General features: G+C 51.5%; 1 protein-coding gene across 8 annotated transcripts in view; it reads left to right on the top strand.

Annotated features, from left to right (window-relative positions):
- CPNE2 (copine 2) overlaps nt 1–11,419 on the top strand; it is a 54,637-nt gene extending 43,218 nt beyond the window's left edge. For all 8 annotated transcript variants that reach the window (XR_008236507.1, XM_052795790.1, XM_052795789.1 and 5 more), the window contains 4 exons: nt 3,363–3,414; nt 4,631–4,764; nt 9,516–9,752; nt 10,787–11,419. Coding sequence is in view for 7 of the 8 variants with exons in the window: in XM_052795790.1 (XP_052651750.1) it covers nt 3,363–3,414; nt 4,631–4,764; nt 9,516–9,752; nt 10,787–10,894 (531 nt within the window). In the remaining variant the exon portion in view is untranslated. The remainder of the gene's footprint in view (nt 1–3,362; nt 3,415–4,630; nt 4,765–9,515; nt 9,753–10,786) is intronic.
- The last annotated feature ends 2,649 nt before the right edge of the window (nt 11,420–14,068 follow it).

Here is a 14,068-nt window from a genome sequence, read left to right as displayed (position 1 = left end):
GCTGCAGAAATATTTCCTACTGCTCCTGCAGGCCTGGGGATACTCCATAAGCACTACCAGAAAAACCACCTTGTTTTCCCCTAGAATGATGTCTAAGCCCATGTAAACCCTAGTGGAGAGCAGCTCTCCCTCCCCAGGTGCTTGGCCCATGCCTAAAGGTCACCAGCCCTAATGCCCTGAGCGACCCTGAGGTCGTTGTCTCACATTAGCAGTGGGGCCATCCCCCATGCACCGCCGTGTGCCGCTCCAGCCTGGGCCTTCATCCCTCCCAGGCTTGTCTGGCCCACGGAGTCTGTGCATCACCAGCTCAACTCGCTCGTTAAAGGTTTTTTGGCCATCAACGGTCGTTGGGTAATTTCAAAGCCAAAGCAGTGGTTCTTCATTGAAACCCGTGCCCTGCATTCCAGCAGGCAGGGAGCAGCGTGGCTGATGATACTCCTCGGGGGGACACGATGAAGGCGGCTGTCGTACCCCCAGACCGGAGTGGAAATGGAGAAGATAGTTGAGAGATAAGAGTCGTATAAATGGTGCTTTGTGCTCCCGTTGCCATGGCTCCCCCAACGCTTCTCAGGCGCCCGTAGAGATGTTTTGCACACAAAAGTCTTGTTGGAAATGTCAAAGAACATCTTGCCGTGTAACAGCTCTGTACAGAGCCTTGAGCGGTTTCCCAGTAGGGAACAGGAGAGGGAAGCAGATGGGTTGTGGTTTCTGGGGGATGAGCAAAGGCAAGGCAGCAGCGGAGAGGGTGATGCTTAACATCAGACCCCCACCAGTTGCCCTGGGGTTGGGAGATGGGGTCGGCCAAAGGAAGCTGGCAGCTTTGCCAATGTGCCACCCCAAAGGCTTCCATCCATTTGCCTTTTTATATATAAATATAGGGAAACTGAGTCACGGCAGGGGTGGGATCACTCGAGTTGGTGACAGAGAACCCTCTGCGGGGTCAGTTCTCTGGCACAGGCTCCAGCCATGTGTCTGCAAGGCACGTCCCTAATTCCTGATGGGAAAAGATGGAGCTATGGCCATCCCCATCCAGGACTGGAAGAGGACATAGGCTGGCTGCAGATGAATGTCTTACCGTTTGGGGTGGTTTGAGAGTTTCTCCCTGTGAGTTACTGGTGAATGTGATACCTGTAGGTGCTCCCTATACATTTAATTGGACTCCACAGAAACTGTTTTTCAAAGTACGAGCTGAATAGGGAATGAGATCCTTTTTTTTTTTTTTTTTTTTTTTGTTATTTCGAAGCCCTCCTGTTGAATTTTCTAGCAGAGATATAGATATATATATAAAATCCTAAAAAACTCCAAAGGAGGTTTTGCAACACTTCTGCTATGCAGGGGGTCTGGTCTGTAGATGGTGAGGAACACAGCTCCAAACCATTTCATTGCTGCTTAAAAGAAAGAGAAACCCCTCTTATGCAGTGCAAAACATGGAAATATTTTTGCTTGCCTTGTCTATAAATACTGGTATGGCAGAATTTTGAACATCTTCTTCTAAAAAAAAAAAAAAAGAGCTCTTTCTTTACAACTGAAAATCAAGAAATTTGAATTTGGATACATTGCCCAAAATTGAGGCTTCTACGAGAAAGGGCGTATGCAAAACCAACTCATGCATTTCAGACTACGTCTCTAACCCTGGGGTTACTGGTGGCTGGGAGTGTTACTGGTTGTGCTCAACAGGCATGGAGAGACCCAAGCAGGCTCTTGATGGACATTCACCGGTCCGACAGCTCGTCAGCTTTGCAGCATGGGGAGGACTTTTTGTTGACCTACTTTTGTTGGGTTGCTATTTCCCACCCCACAGCCTCTTGCAAAAATAGTTTCTGCTGCTTTCAACACAATGCCCAGTATAATTGGAAAGTCTGAATCAGTGTTGCTTTTGCAGTCTCAGGAGGACTTCTGCTTCACACAGCGCTTTAGAGGACAGTCATTTTGCCAGCGTTATGAATACGCATGTCCCGAAGCGATCCCCCGGCTGAGAAGCTCAGCAAACCTCCACCCTCCTGAGAGGGAGAAAATATCCTTGTTTTGTAACTCTGGCACGAACAGAGTGGGAGCTTTTTGTTTCAGAGCCCTTGAGCTGGCGGCCTGAAAGCCCAAATCACTCCCTTCAAACTTCAGAGGTGCTGGAAGAGGCAGTTGCGCGTCCTTGGTGCTCCTGAGAATCTGTTTGCTTCTTAAGGTGCCTAGATTGCAGGTAGCAGAGTGAGGAATGCCTAAGCCCCCAGATCTGATGGTTGTTCCCCAAGCAAGCTGTTGACCCACACCAACATTGGCAAGGTTCATACTGGGGGCCAGGAGTCCTGACCCTCTCTTGCACCTGGGCCTCTGAGCTGCCCTGCCTTTGCTGGCAGAGATAGGTTCAAAGCAACTGTTGCCCAGCATTTTGTGGTCTCTGTCTGCAGGCTCTTCCTGTGGAAGCAGATGAGGAAGGTTTTGTGATTTGCAGTCAGCACTGCTGTTTGGTTTCTCTGGATGGGCTAGTGCAACAGGCCAGGGATCAGGGTGTGCAGGGCTATCTGCTCTTGCCAGTGTCCCACAGGACCTCCTTGTGAGAGCATCTCCCTCAGCTTGAAAGGATGTGGTAGAAAACCTGATGGATCTTGCACCTACTTGCCTTGGAGGAGGAATGGTTTCATGGTCAATGAAAATCAGCCCAGACTGTGCTGGGACTTGCTGTCCATCACACCCAAGCATTCACATCACCTCTCTTGTGCTGGCTTTCACCGTCATGATGACCCCGGTGATGAAGCTAGTCATCTGCTGGCTTTGTCATGGTAGCTGACATGGCAGATCAGGTCTTCGGCCCAGCTTGCTCTGTGCCTGCCTCCATCCTGCTGTGCCGTGCCACTTGCAGAGAGATGGGGAACTGGGATGCTGCCAGAACTGGGGCTCCCTGTAATGTTAATTGAGTTTTATCCCTTTATAACCTGCTATAGGATGAAGTAATTTCTCCTAGTGACCGGTGAGATGGCCCAGCTGGCTGAGCGCATCCCTGCTGCATGCTTTCCCTCTAGGCAGCCAGTGGGAAGCCATGTGGACAAACCTGCTTGGATAGCTGTAGCAGAATGCATGATGTGATAATTTCAGGTGGCTCCGTGATGGGGGGATTGAGGAACCAGTCCATCCTAAAATGCTGCTCAACCCTGACCATGTTTGTCTCTGCGACTCCTTGCTGTTTGGGTAGTGGAGGGCTGGGAAGTGTTGCTGACCCAGCAGGATGGAACGTAACGTCTGTGACCACCGGGTCCTGCCCCCGGGGAGCATCAGACCCAAACCAGCCTTGCAGCATCACCTAAACTGATAGTGAGCAGCCTGCTCTGCACTGGCCCTCTGTGTTAATTTGTGTCTCTTCTTCTCCACAGGTATCCCATGAGTTTGCCATTAACTTCAATCCCACAAACCCGTTCTGTTCAGGTAAGCATCTACCAGGTCTTTAAGACTCCTTAGATGCCTTCAGTGTCTTCTGTCCTTCCCTCTGCATTTCTCCAATAACATCTCGGGGATTTTTCAAGGTCTGTTCAGAGACAGACATGAACGGTGAAGCAGAGCACATGCTAAGGGTGCACTCATAAGAAAGCAGAGGAAATTTGGGGGTGTGTAGGAAGGCCCGACTGGATTCAGACAGCGTAAAATCCGCCTTCGTGCTGGTGTCTGGTGTGTCCTACCAGCCGTCTGCTCCTCCAGCAAGCCTGCAAGAAACACTAGGCCTGTTTAGCAGATGGGAAATTCAGACTTAATGCTTCATTTAGCAACTGAGAACTGGTCACAGTCATGGCTGAAGAACTGCTCAGATCCTAAGTGGTAAGGGGTACCATGGACTCCAAAAGTCATCTGGTTTGACCTTTGCCTTTGCCCCCAGCAAAACAGGGACTTGGGCAGCCTCCAAACCTTGCTCACTGGTTCATGAAACCTGGTTGTGAACATGTGCTCTTCTGCTGCCTTTGCTTCGTTCAGTCCCTCTCTGGTAGCTGTAATGGGTTCATTGGACCTGATTTATTGCAGGTGTTATGGGGCGCAGAAGTCGCCATCCTGCAACTCTTATCAGTGACAGGTCCTTCCCAAAGAACTGATTATCAGCTGATTAATTGTGGAATTGGTCATTTTTGAGTTATACACCCATGCATCCTTTTGGGGGAGCAGCCATTTACCCTGTTCTGGTGTGGCAGAAGAGTCTTCAATGACCTGCAGGTCCCAAACACAGTTTGGGAGCTCAGAGGGTGCTTCTGGGATTGTTTTGCTTCTCTCCGCTACTCTGCTCCATGTCTGTCTGGTTTTTGGTTATCCTCAGAGACCAGGAGTTGCTTTTCTTTTTGCTCTGCTTCTTTGGCTGAGTCTGGGATTTTTGCAGAAACCCAAGGAAAGCCTTCTTTGACTGTGGGCACTACAAGGGCTCTCTTACCCCAGAAGGTCTGAGGACTCACTACAAAGTGAATAAAGAGCAAAGCCCTGGTATTAGAAAATTTGAGTTGAGGTGGATGAAACTTGTGGAGCTGGATGAGTTTGGGGGGGGGGGGGGGGGATAGGTCTAACTTCAGCTCCCATGACAGCGTTAGCTAATGATGCTTCGACTTGTGGTGGGCCTGGGCTTTGTAATGTATTGTAATGCCTGGCTTCTCTGCTTTCCCTGAAGGTGTGGAGGGCATCGTCCAAGCGTACTCAGCCTGCCTGCCCCACATCCGCTTCTACGGACCCACCAACTTCTCCCCCATTGTCAACCACGTGGCCCGCTTCGCAGCTCAGGCCACCCAACAGGAGGCTGCATCCGTAAGTCCGTAAGATCCCGTGATATGATGGCAATCCTGATGACTTTGGGCAGGGGAAGGCAAACTCTGAGTTTGGTTTTTTCTCTTTCCTTTCACTGTGGGCAGGGAGGCAGAGTCCTCCCACCAGGACCATCCCTGGGGTCCCTGCAGCTGTGGGCTCTCAGTTGGCTGTCATCACTTCAGACGGAGAACATAGAGTCATTGCAGGTGCTTCTTAGGAAGAAAAAAAAAAACACCACAAAAAGTTGACAACAGTCAACAAAACTGCAGCTGCGGAGAATCAGAAATTATTGGGGAGAGAATTGAGACGAGGGTGGGAGATGCCATGAGGTGGGCATCCCTTGGATTTATACAGATGTCTTGAGCACCATCTTAAATGTTGGTGCCTTTACCTCAAAGAGGATCGAACAGCCCTGGGAACGGTAGCGAGAGACTTGGCCAAGACACCCAGTGGTGTGGACCAGCTCCTGTATGGGAAGCAATAAGGCTGGCATCTTCTGGCCCAGGAAGTCAACTGGGAATATCAGAGATGCATAAAATCATGAATGGTGAAAAAGTGATTGATTTCTCCCTAATTCTTATGGGGAAGGCCAGCAAGGCCCCCTGAGGAATAGCTGGGTGATGGGTATTCAACAGGCCAGTGTGCAGTGGAGTCAGGGAGCTGAGACTGCCCTGGGACGGTGCCTGGGGCTGAAGGCTGTGAAGGTCCAGAGAGGGAAGGGATGTGTTTGTGGCAGACCCAGCTATAAAGGGCTGATCACCACTGCACCGGGGTGAGCTCAGGCTCAGGAGTCCCTGACACGTGCCAGGCAGCAGCTGGCAGGATACAGGAAAGGACAACTTTGTTCTCTCCTAATTTTTTTCCTAAAACATCGTCTGCTGAGCTCCAAGGGGCTTTGCTCTGAGGAGGCGACATCTGTCCTTATGGATAAGTGGGGAATGATAGTCCTGAGGAGAGCGGTTCTTGCTTTCAAAACAGTCTCCTGCTCCTGCTTGCTGCAGGACTGTCCTGGGGCAGGACAGACCGGATGGTCTTGGGGTCCCCAGGGGCACTAGGATGGCGATGCTGCTGCGGTAGCACAGGTGGGAAACACGAGCAACAGGGAAGAGGTTGAGCATGACTTCAAACCTTTGGTTTATTTCCCTTCGACACACAACAAACAGCTGCAGGAAGCATCTCCCTCTCCTCTGTGAAGATCTCCCAGGGAGATCTGGGGGTGCACATCCAGCCTTGCAAGCAGCAGCAGGAGAGAGCAAGCCCGTGCCATGGTGTAAAGCATGACGTTTCTGATGTGGCTGATGGCCAGATCTGAACCTTTTGCCAGGAGAAGACCTTTCTGCTATTCCCCTTCAAATAGCTTTTTATATTTGAGGAGGAATTGCAGAAAACCACGGGATGGCTTGATTTGATCATTGCCTTTCACGCCAGTTGGACAAGCAGCGGGCTCGGGGCCAGGCTTCAGGTTCCCGCACGGCTGCTCCAGCCGCTCGGCAGTCCTGGAAGTCCCTGTTAATTAGTCCATCAGACCACTCACATCCATATGTCAAAAAGCTGCTCATTAGCGCAGGGGCGTCGTACAACTGTGCACAGTTGCGCTGGGCTGTGAGGGAGCCGGTGCAGGCGTGGTTTTGGAGGGTGAAGCTGGTGGTTGAAGGGATGCCGGGATGCCTGCGTGTATCAGGAGCTGCAGCCATGGGTCCAGCCTTGCTGGTGGTGACCGGGCTGTCCCCTCAGGGGTGCAAAGAGCATCTGAAGACTGCAAGATGGAGCTCACTTGGGTCCCCGTGGCAGCAGGCTGCCCACAGAGGACAGCAGGTCTGACCCCTGGGTTTTGCTGGCCAAAAGCAGCTCAGCTTGGGCATCAGCACGTGTGTGGCAGGAGCTGCCTCGGGGTAGAAGCTTGCCTGGTTCCTGCCTGGAGCAGGGCTGGATCACACCCAAAACGTCCTCCCCAAGGAGACCTTTTCCAGCCTTGCCTTGAGCACTGTTGCTCTTCCCAGCCCCAGGCACAAGGAAATACTGAGTTTGGTTTAATTCAGCACAAATCCAGGTCGCTCCTCATTTTTTCATTTTCTCTCTTGGCATCAGTGGGGGAGGGAGAAGCCCACAGGCTCCGCACTGAGCAGAGGCGCTAATCATATGCAAATTGCACCCCTCCGTTGGCACTAATAGTTTAATCAAGGGAAATTTTAAATAATGGGCACTAATAGTGCCGTCAGAGGCAAGTCAGTGTTGGCTTGGTCTTTTCTTTTGGAAGCACAAAGCATTATTGATGAGGGATCTTGCTCCCCTGGGGTCTTCTCCTCTTCTATTCCATCTTCGATGTGTGCAGCAAAGCCACCCCTGATGCTGCTGGCTTCAGTGGCCACCTGGACCTGCCCTCCTCTTCCTCCTGCTCTTGCTTGCTCCCAACATTTCAAATAAAAAAAAAAAAACCTCGTAGTTTTTCCATGGCAACGTGGATTACAAACACTGGAGCCATCGGCTCTTAAGGGATGGGAGGACTAAAACGTGTTGGGGTGAGGGGGAGAGACAGAGGGATTACACATGATTTGACTCTTGGGAAAGTATTAATAATCTCTGGGGAATTAAAACACACCTTTCCAGCAGGGCCCCTGCATCCAAACCTCCCCTTTTCTTACCGCATGCTGCTTAGTGCTGCCTAATCCCTTCAAGTCCTGCTCACGTGCATGAGCCTAATTGCTCATATCATTAGCAAATCATCGGGAAACATCCCCAAAGCCCTCAGTGGATTCAGAGATCAGCCATTTTAACAACAAAAAGGGGAGAAAGGGGGAAGGTGCTGCTGGGTTGGTGTGCCAATGGAAACCCCAGCCTGGGGGGATCCGGCCATGGGGCCAGCCTGGTCCCTGCCGCCATGGCTCCGGTTGCACCCTGGCCAGGTACCGTGGCTGGAGCCCTGAGGTGCCACCAGCACCCCTGCCCCGCTGCCATTTACTGACACCACCCAAACTGTCATCGGTCCTTGGGGAATCTCCCACCGATGCTCTCATGCAGTGCTCGCTGCTCCCTTGCTAGTAACGATGCTCCCCGCAAGCTCACCCTGCTGCAGCCCCCCGGGCTTTGAGCCTGACCCCCCACCATCAGGTCTTATTCTGCTTGCCCTCCAAAATACATCACGATAAACATTTGATGAGCTCTGCTCTACCCCTCTTTTCCTGCATACTTTCCAGCATTTTTCTCTGATCCCGTTACGGATTTCACAGAAAAAAGGGAACAAAGGGAAATAGTCCTTTCTGGGTTTCCTCTTTTTGACCATGCACAGAGGCCGGGGGAGGAAGGAGGGGGAATCAGCTTAAAGTCATTCCCATTATCAGCTGCTCTCCTCAAGGTTTTACGCTTCCTCCCATACTGGTTCCCAGACAGAGTCAGGCCCCAGTCACTTGTCCTGCTTCCAGTGATGACCAGTGCTGGCCACCATGGAGGAGCATGCAGGTCTTCTCCTGGAGTTTAGTCTTACCCTCCAGACTCGGGTGTTGGGGTCCTGCTCTTCAGACCTACGTCTCCCTGTGACTCGCTCTGAAAAGTAGGGATTTAGGGAAAAGCTAAACCCTGGGCAGTGCTCTGCAGGCAGGGCTAATGCATCAAAAGGGGTCAGGGTTGGGAAGGGGCTGGCTGCCTGCCCTGGCTAGGGACTGCCTCCTCACCCACATCCTCGGGTTGTGTTTAAGCTTGATCCAGCCTTGTTTGTACTTGGAATTTAGCACCGGAGAGTGTCGAGGGCAGACACCACTTAGGGAAGGTTTCGGGAGCTGTGGGCTGGAGGAAGACCAAGAAAATGGGCTTTGGGTGGCGTTCCCTCTCTTGCTTTTCCAGGATGGCTGCGCTAGTGGTTTTCAGAGGAAATGGAAAGAATGAGGAGAGGAACAAAAAGGGCTTTAATGTGCTTAAGTGCTTGTTTTCGTCTTTTGTCCAGCACACACAAGCTGTGTAATGTGCCAAAATTGAACCATTACTTTCCCTGGAGGCAGAGGAGATGGGTTTTTCAGGGGTCCGGATGCCCCAGATTTGATGAGCTGGGTCCAGCAGGACTGTCTGTCCGTCTGCTCATCCTCCCCCAACTCCGTGGACCGGCCTGGTCACCCTCCTTTCCCCACGAGAAGGGGAGTGGGGGCTAATGCCACTGCTCTGGCATCCCCCCCTCCTTGCCAGTACCCTCTGCATTCCCCCCCTCGCTGCCTCGGAGACCCACTGCTTTTTATGGGAGATGGACAAGCCCTGAGCGTGGGACAGGCCCCCCCCGCCCCGCACTGGGATGCAGGAGATGCTCCCCATCGGTGCAGGGATGTGTCACTGGGGACCGCCCAGGAACGCACCCCACCGTATGCAGGTAGGGGGAGATTTCATCTCCCAGCTGGGCTCATGTCCCAGCCCCAAACTCCTCCTGGCTGTGACACAGAAGCTCTGCACAGGTTGGGGCTTTTCTTCCATCATTAAGCAGGTAAATCAGTAAAATATTTTGGGATGGGAGTTGGTTCGTTGTTTGGTTAGGATCTTTCAAAAATCGGGGGGAATGGGAGCACCTGAAATTTCTGGGTACTGCTAAAGGGGGGGGGGTGATGCCAGCTGTCCTGGGAAGGGGTGAACCTCAGGCTCCCAAATTCCCCAGGGGACCCGCCTCCCCCCAATATGCAGAGCATCCCAGCCGCTCACACCCCAGAGGCTCTGGCTGTGATATGAGGGTGCCCCGGCATGCCACTGGGTCTGACCCTCCACCCTCCCCTCTGCAGCAATACTTCATCCTCCTCATCATCACGGATGGGGTGATCAGCGACATGGATGAGACAAGACACGCTGTGGTGCAGGCATCCAAGCTGCCCATGTCCATCATCATCGTGGGGGTGGGGAACGCCGACTTTGCTGCCATGGAGTTCCTGGATGGGGACAGCCGGGTGCTGCGCTCCTACACCGGCGAGGAGGCCGTGCGCGACATCGTCCAGTTCGTGCCCTTCCGGGATTTCCGCAACGTGAGCGTGGGCAGCGGGGAGGGGATCACAGGCGGAAATGGGGTCTCAAGCCTGGAAAGGACCCTGGAAGTGGAGCAACCCTGGCAGAGGCAGATAGAGGCAAGAGGTAGAGGGCTGGCACCTGCCTGCCCTGCCCCTAAACTCCACATCCCTCAGTGATGCTCCAGCATGGACCATGTAAAGCAGCACTGCAGGCAGGGGCAACAGTGCTCTGTACCTCCGTAGCATGCTCCATCTGAGCATCACCACATCTCTGCCACCCCCTGTCATTGCCAGGCAGGTGGGAGCAAAAACCAGTTAATTATAGCAGGGTCCAGGTTCCCGCAGCAAGCTGGGGCAGCGCTGGGCTTGTGTCCCTTGCCGCAGTCCCATGCCAGTGTCTCCCACTCAGGCCTCATCCGGCACCCGTGATGTGTCATGTGCTGAGGGCTTAATGCTGAATTGCCCCGGCCCTGGGGGTAAGCAAGCCCTGAGCCCCACAGGTCCCCTCCCAGCACCTGTAGAAAGGGGTAATACTGGCAGTGGCCCTGCACATGTCCCCTCTGTGGGACAGCTTCCCACTGCCTGACCCACTGTTGTGTGTTGGAAAAATGTTGATGAAGGAAGGGAAAAAAAAAAAAGGACAAAATGAGATACAGTTCTCTGCCCATCTTGATCAGCCAGTAGTCAGCCCTGGGTCGGACACTGTTGCTGGCACAGGATTGCCAGAGGATGCAGAAACTCAGCCTGTGCTTATCTTCCCTCTTTTAGCAACTAATCAGTGTTTTTCTATTTCACCTGCTGTTACTCAATACCTGTTTTTTTCTAACCTACCGAGGATGTTTTATTCCTCCCTACCAGTGCATTAGCTCCTGGAGGGAAGGTGAAGTATAGAATATAATAATCCCAGGTGTATAAAATGCTGGCTGCCAGTAGGCTCTGGGGGGTATTAAATGAAATGCCACAGTCTGGAGTTGGGGACAGCCCAGGCGTGTTTTCTCGGTTGGTCCCCTACGGCCATGCTTACACCGGTGTTTGCTCTCTTTCGCCTGCAGGCCCCCAAGGAGACCCTGGCCAAAGCTGTGCTGGCAGAGCTGCCCCAGCAAGTCGTGCAGTACTTCAAGCACCAAAACCTGCCGCCCATCAACTCGGAGCCCGCGTAGAGCTGTGCCAGGCTGTGCCCTCTGCATGTTGCTGAAGCCTGTCGGTCCTACCGAAAACGCATGTTCCACATGCTTTTAAGAGAATACCCTCCCTGAAATACTTTGTACTCCTTAATTTAATTGCCAAGTTCTTAAAACTCATCCCAGAGAAGCTGGATTCATTTTGTACAGTCCTGGCCCGAGGTAACACTAAGCGGCCAGGCCATGCCCTGGTCCTGCTCTGTTGAGTCACTTTTCAGTATTGAATGTACTTTGTATAATTTCAGTGGAACAGGATACAATTTTTACAATCAAAACTTGCTTTTTCCAAGCAATGAAATGCTTAATATATTATTATTATTCAATGAACTGGTCATTGTATAGTTCATGTATCTGTGTTGTTGTACCTGTACATCTGTCATGCTCTATGTTCATTTTTATACTGTGTACATGTTATATTTGTTATACTCAGGTTAATAAAGGAACTTGGACATTTAAAACAAGGGACTCCCAGATGGGAAGGTCTGGGGGCACCTTACATGGTCAGTGGTGCTGGGTGTTTGAGAGTCACCCCGAGATGGGCTGTTGCCCAGCCACTCAGCCTGTGCTCAGTGTTTCTGCCCCAGGATCAGCCCCAGGCCATCAATGGCAGCATGCAAGAGGGCGATTTACCAAAGGTGGAGGTGAATATGGATGTCCCGGGGAGGGCAGCATCCTCTCCCCACCCCATCAGCTCTCAGTGCCTGCCTGAGCTGAGGGCAGGAGGCTGGTGTGTGTGCAAGCATGCGCATGCTTGGGAAAACACCGGTGAACCCACAACAAACTGGCAAAGGAAGTTTCATGGTTTGCTGCTGCTTCATCTCCAGAAATTTTTCCAAGTCTGAGTAACAAAAGTTCCCTGCTGCTTGGGAGAAGATGGGCTGGGTAATGAAATCCTGCTTTCCAGCAGCTCCTTTGAGCTGCTCATCAGCAACGTGCTCTCTTCAGCGCTAATTGCTGGTTTCTTCTGTTGTTAACTAGATTAAGGTCTTTTGAAGCTGGCAGGTAAGAAGTTGAATATACTGCAGGGATCACCAGCCTTACTCCAAACTCAAGTAGACTTGACATCCCTTCTCCCCACTAGCGAAAGCACTTGCGGTGGGAGGTTCGTGTCTCTATGTAAAGCCTGGAGCCCATTTGCACGCACGTGTGCTACTGGCTGTGCTTGTTACCACCGCTAGTGAATGCACGGTTGTCACTGCTGCCACCGAGTCACCAGCACACAGGCTGCCCCGTGCAGCCCCACAGCTCGGCCAAAGCACGGAGCCAAAGCTGATGGTGAGGCCCCATCCCTCGGGAGAGGTGGGACTGCTCCATGAAGTATTTGCCTTGCAAAGCCCTCTGGAAGGGAAAAAACCCAACCAGCACCACTCTTTTCCAAATGGAGAAGCAGCCTTTGAAAGGCAGCTTGTTTGAAAATAATGCTGTATACAGCTCAGCCTCCAGATCAAAGTCTGTGGCTCTGGAAAAAAAATTTTTTTTTTCTTTCCATATGAAAACCTCACATGCAGCTGCACTAGCTAGTAAGCTCTCCTGCTAGTAGCACGTTTGTGGGGGTTTGTCATTTTTTTTAGCACCTCTCTGAAGCTTTAACAACAAGCACAGACAACAAGCAGTTTATGAAGCTGTCTCTGGGGAGGGGACGAAGCACACGCTATGCAGTCACGGCAAAGACAGAACAGTCTTAAAAAAAAAAAAAAACTACATCCATCACTGAACGACAGAGTTGTTGGAGCCAGCCGTTCTTCTCCAGCGTATCAGCCCTGGGGCAAGGTTACTGCCACAGCTGCCATTTCCAGAAGCTCTGATTTATTCTCCATCCCTTGCACTCTTCATGTCCCAGCATGTCTTTCAGTCCACTTAAGTATTTTAATGTCAGATTGCTTCTGACTGTAAGAAGGTAAACGGGCTCAAAGGATGGAGTGATGAGCTGGGACAACTCTGCAGTTTGTTTACATGGGCCAGGCCATGAGAACAGCAGAAGTGACTCAGACTCAAAGGCTTGTGTGAGCTAAAGGCATTCCCCGAGTGCCCTATTCCTGCTCTTCTGGGAACAAGAGGAAAGTGGGGGGCTCTCCTGCCTGCTTTCACTGAATTACATCTCCTCCTGGCCTTGCATGGTCCAACATAACCACCATCACCCCCCTCTTGGTCTCACCTGCAGCCCCATGGACCACCACCACCACATCTGCCCGCAACTGGCTGCCAAATCCCACTATAAATTTCTTACTAAATCAGCCATTTTGACTGCAGTTATGCAAAATACCACTCAGGAAAATGGCCCCAGCATGCTCACAGCCAGGCCAGGCTGTTCCGACTCTATAGAGAGATTATTGATCTAGCTTAATGCCAGGGAAGGACACCTGCATCTCTCATTCCAACTGCTCAAGGCTCTTGCAAATGCAACTTTCAAGAAAAACAGATTTTTTTTGTGCACCGCTTCCATTTCACTCCATAGCCAAGTACGATGAAAGTGGTCCAAAGCAAAGCATTAGGGAGGCAGCAAGAGATCTAGCTATTTTCCACCTGAAAGCGCCATAATTACAGTAGCTGGAGAAGAGGCAGGAGCAACTCTGGAGCAAACACAAGATGTGCCAGGCAGCCCAGAAGAACAGGGGAGGAATTACAGTGTGTTTGTAAAGATCTGATTGTGGAACAGGGTTATGCAAACAGAAAGGGTATTTGGCTAAGGATAGCTTCAGCATGAGCACAACTCTCCTTGTTTCCTTTAGGAAAGTTCAACACTCAAGCTAAGGCATGAATCCTACTAAAGGCCTTCAGTTTTCACTGCTTTTATCCCAGCTGCTCTCTTACAAGTTGCTTAGTGTCACATTCAGATAACTGCCCTTTGGTACGCACGTATCAGCTGTTTTCTCAGAAGTGCATACACTTCGGAGTGTAGTACGTAGACCAAGAGTGCTGTGAGGGAGACTGTCACAAAGACATTTCCACCTTTGAGCAGTCAAGCTGAGCTGTTCCAACCCACCGACCTCCCATTAGTGCTGTTGGCACACAGAGGTGAAAAGGCTGGGCCCTCAGCTTTCACAGCTTACTTCTCACTCATGCCTGGCTTCCTGGTCCACACCACCCATAAACATGCCCATGTAAGGTTTCTTAAATCCAATACAACTTCAAAAACTACCAACTGCAAAGGAT

Source organism: Harpia harpyja, chromosome 9, assembly GCF_026419915.1.
Source record: "Harpia harpyja isolate bHarHar1 chromosome 9, bHarHar1 primary haplotype, whole genome shotgun sequence".
NCBI classification, from domain to species: Eukaryota; Metazoa; Chordata; class Aves; order Accipitriformes; family Accipitridae; genus Harpia; species Harpia harpyja.
Note: the sequence above shows the minus strand (reverse complement) of the source record. Positions and strands in the feature narration are given on the sequence as shown.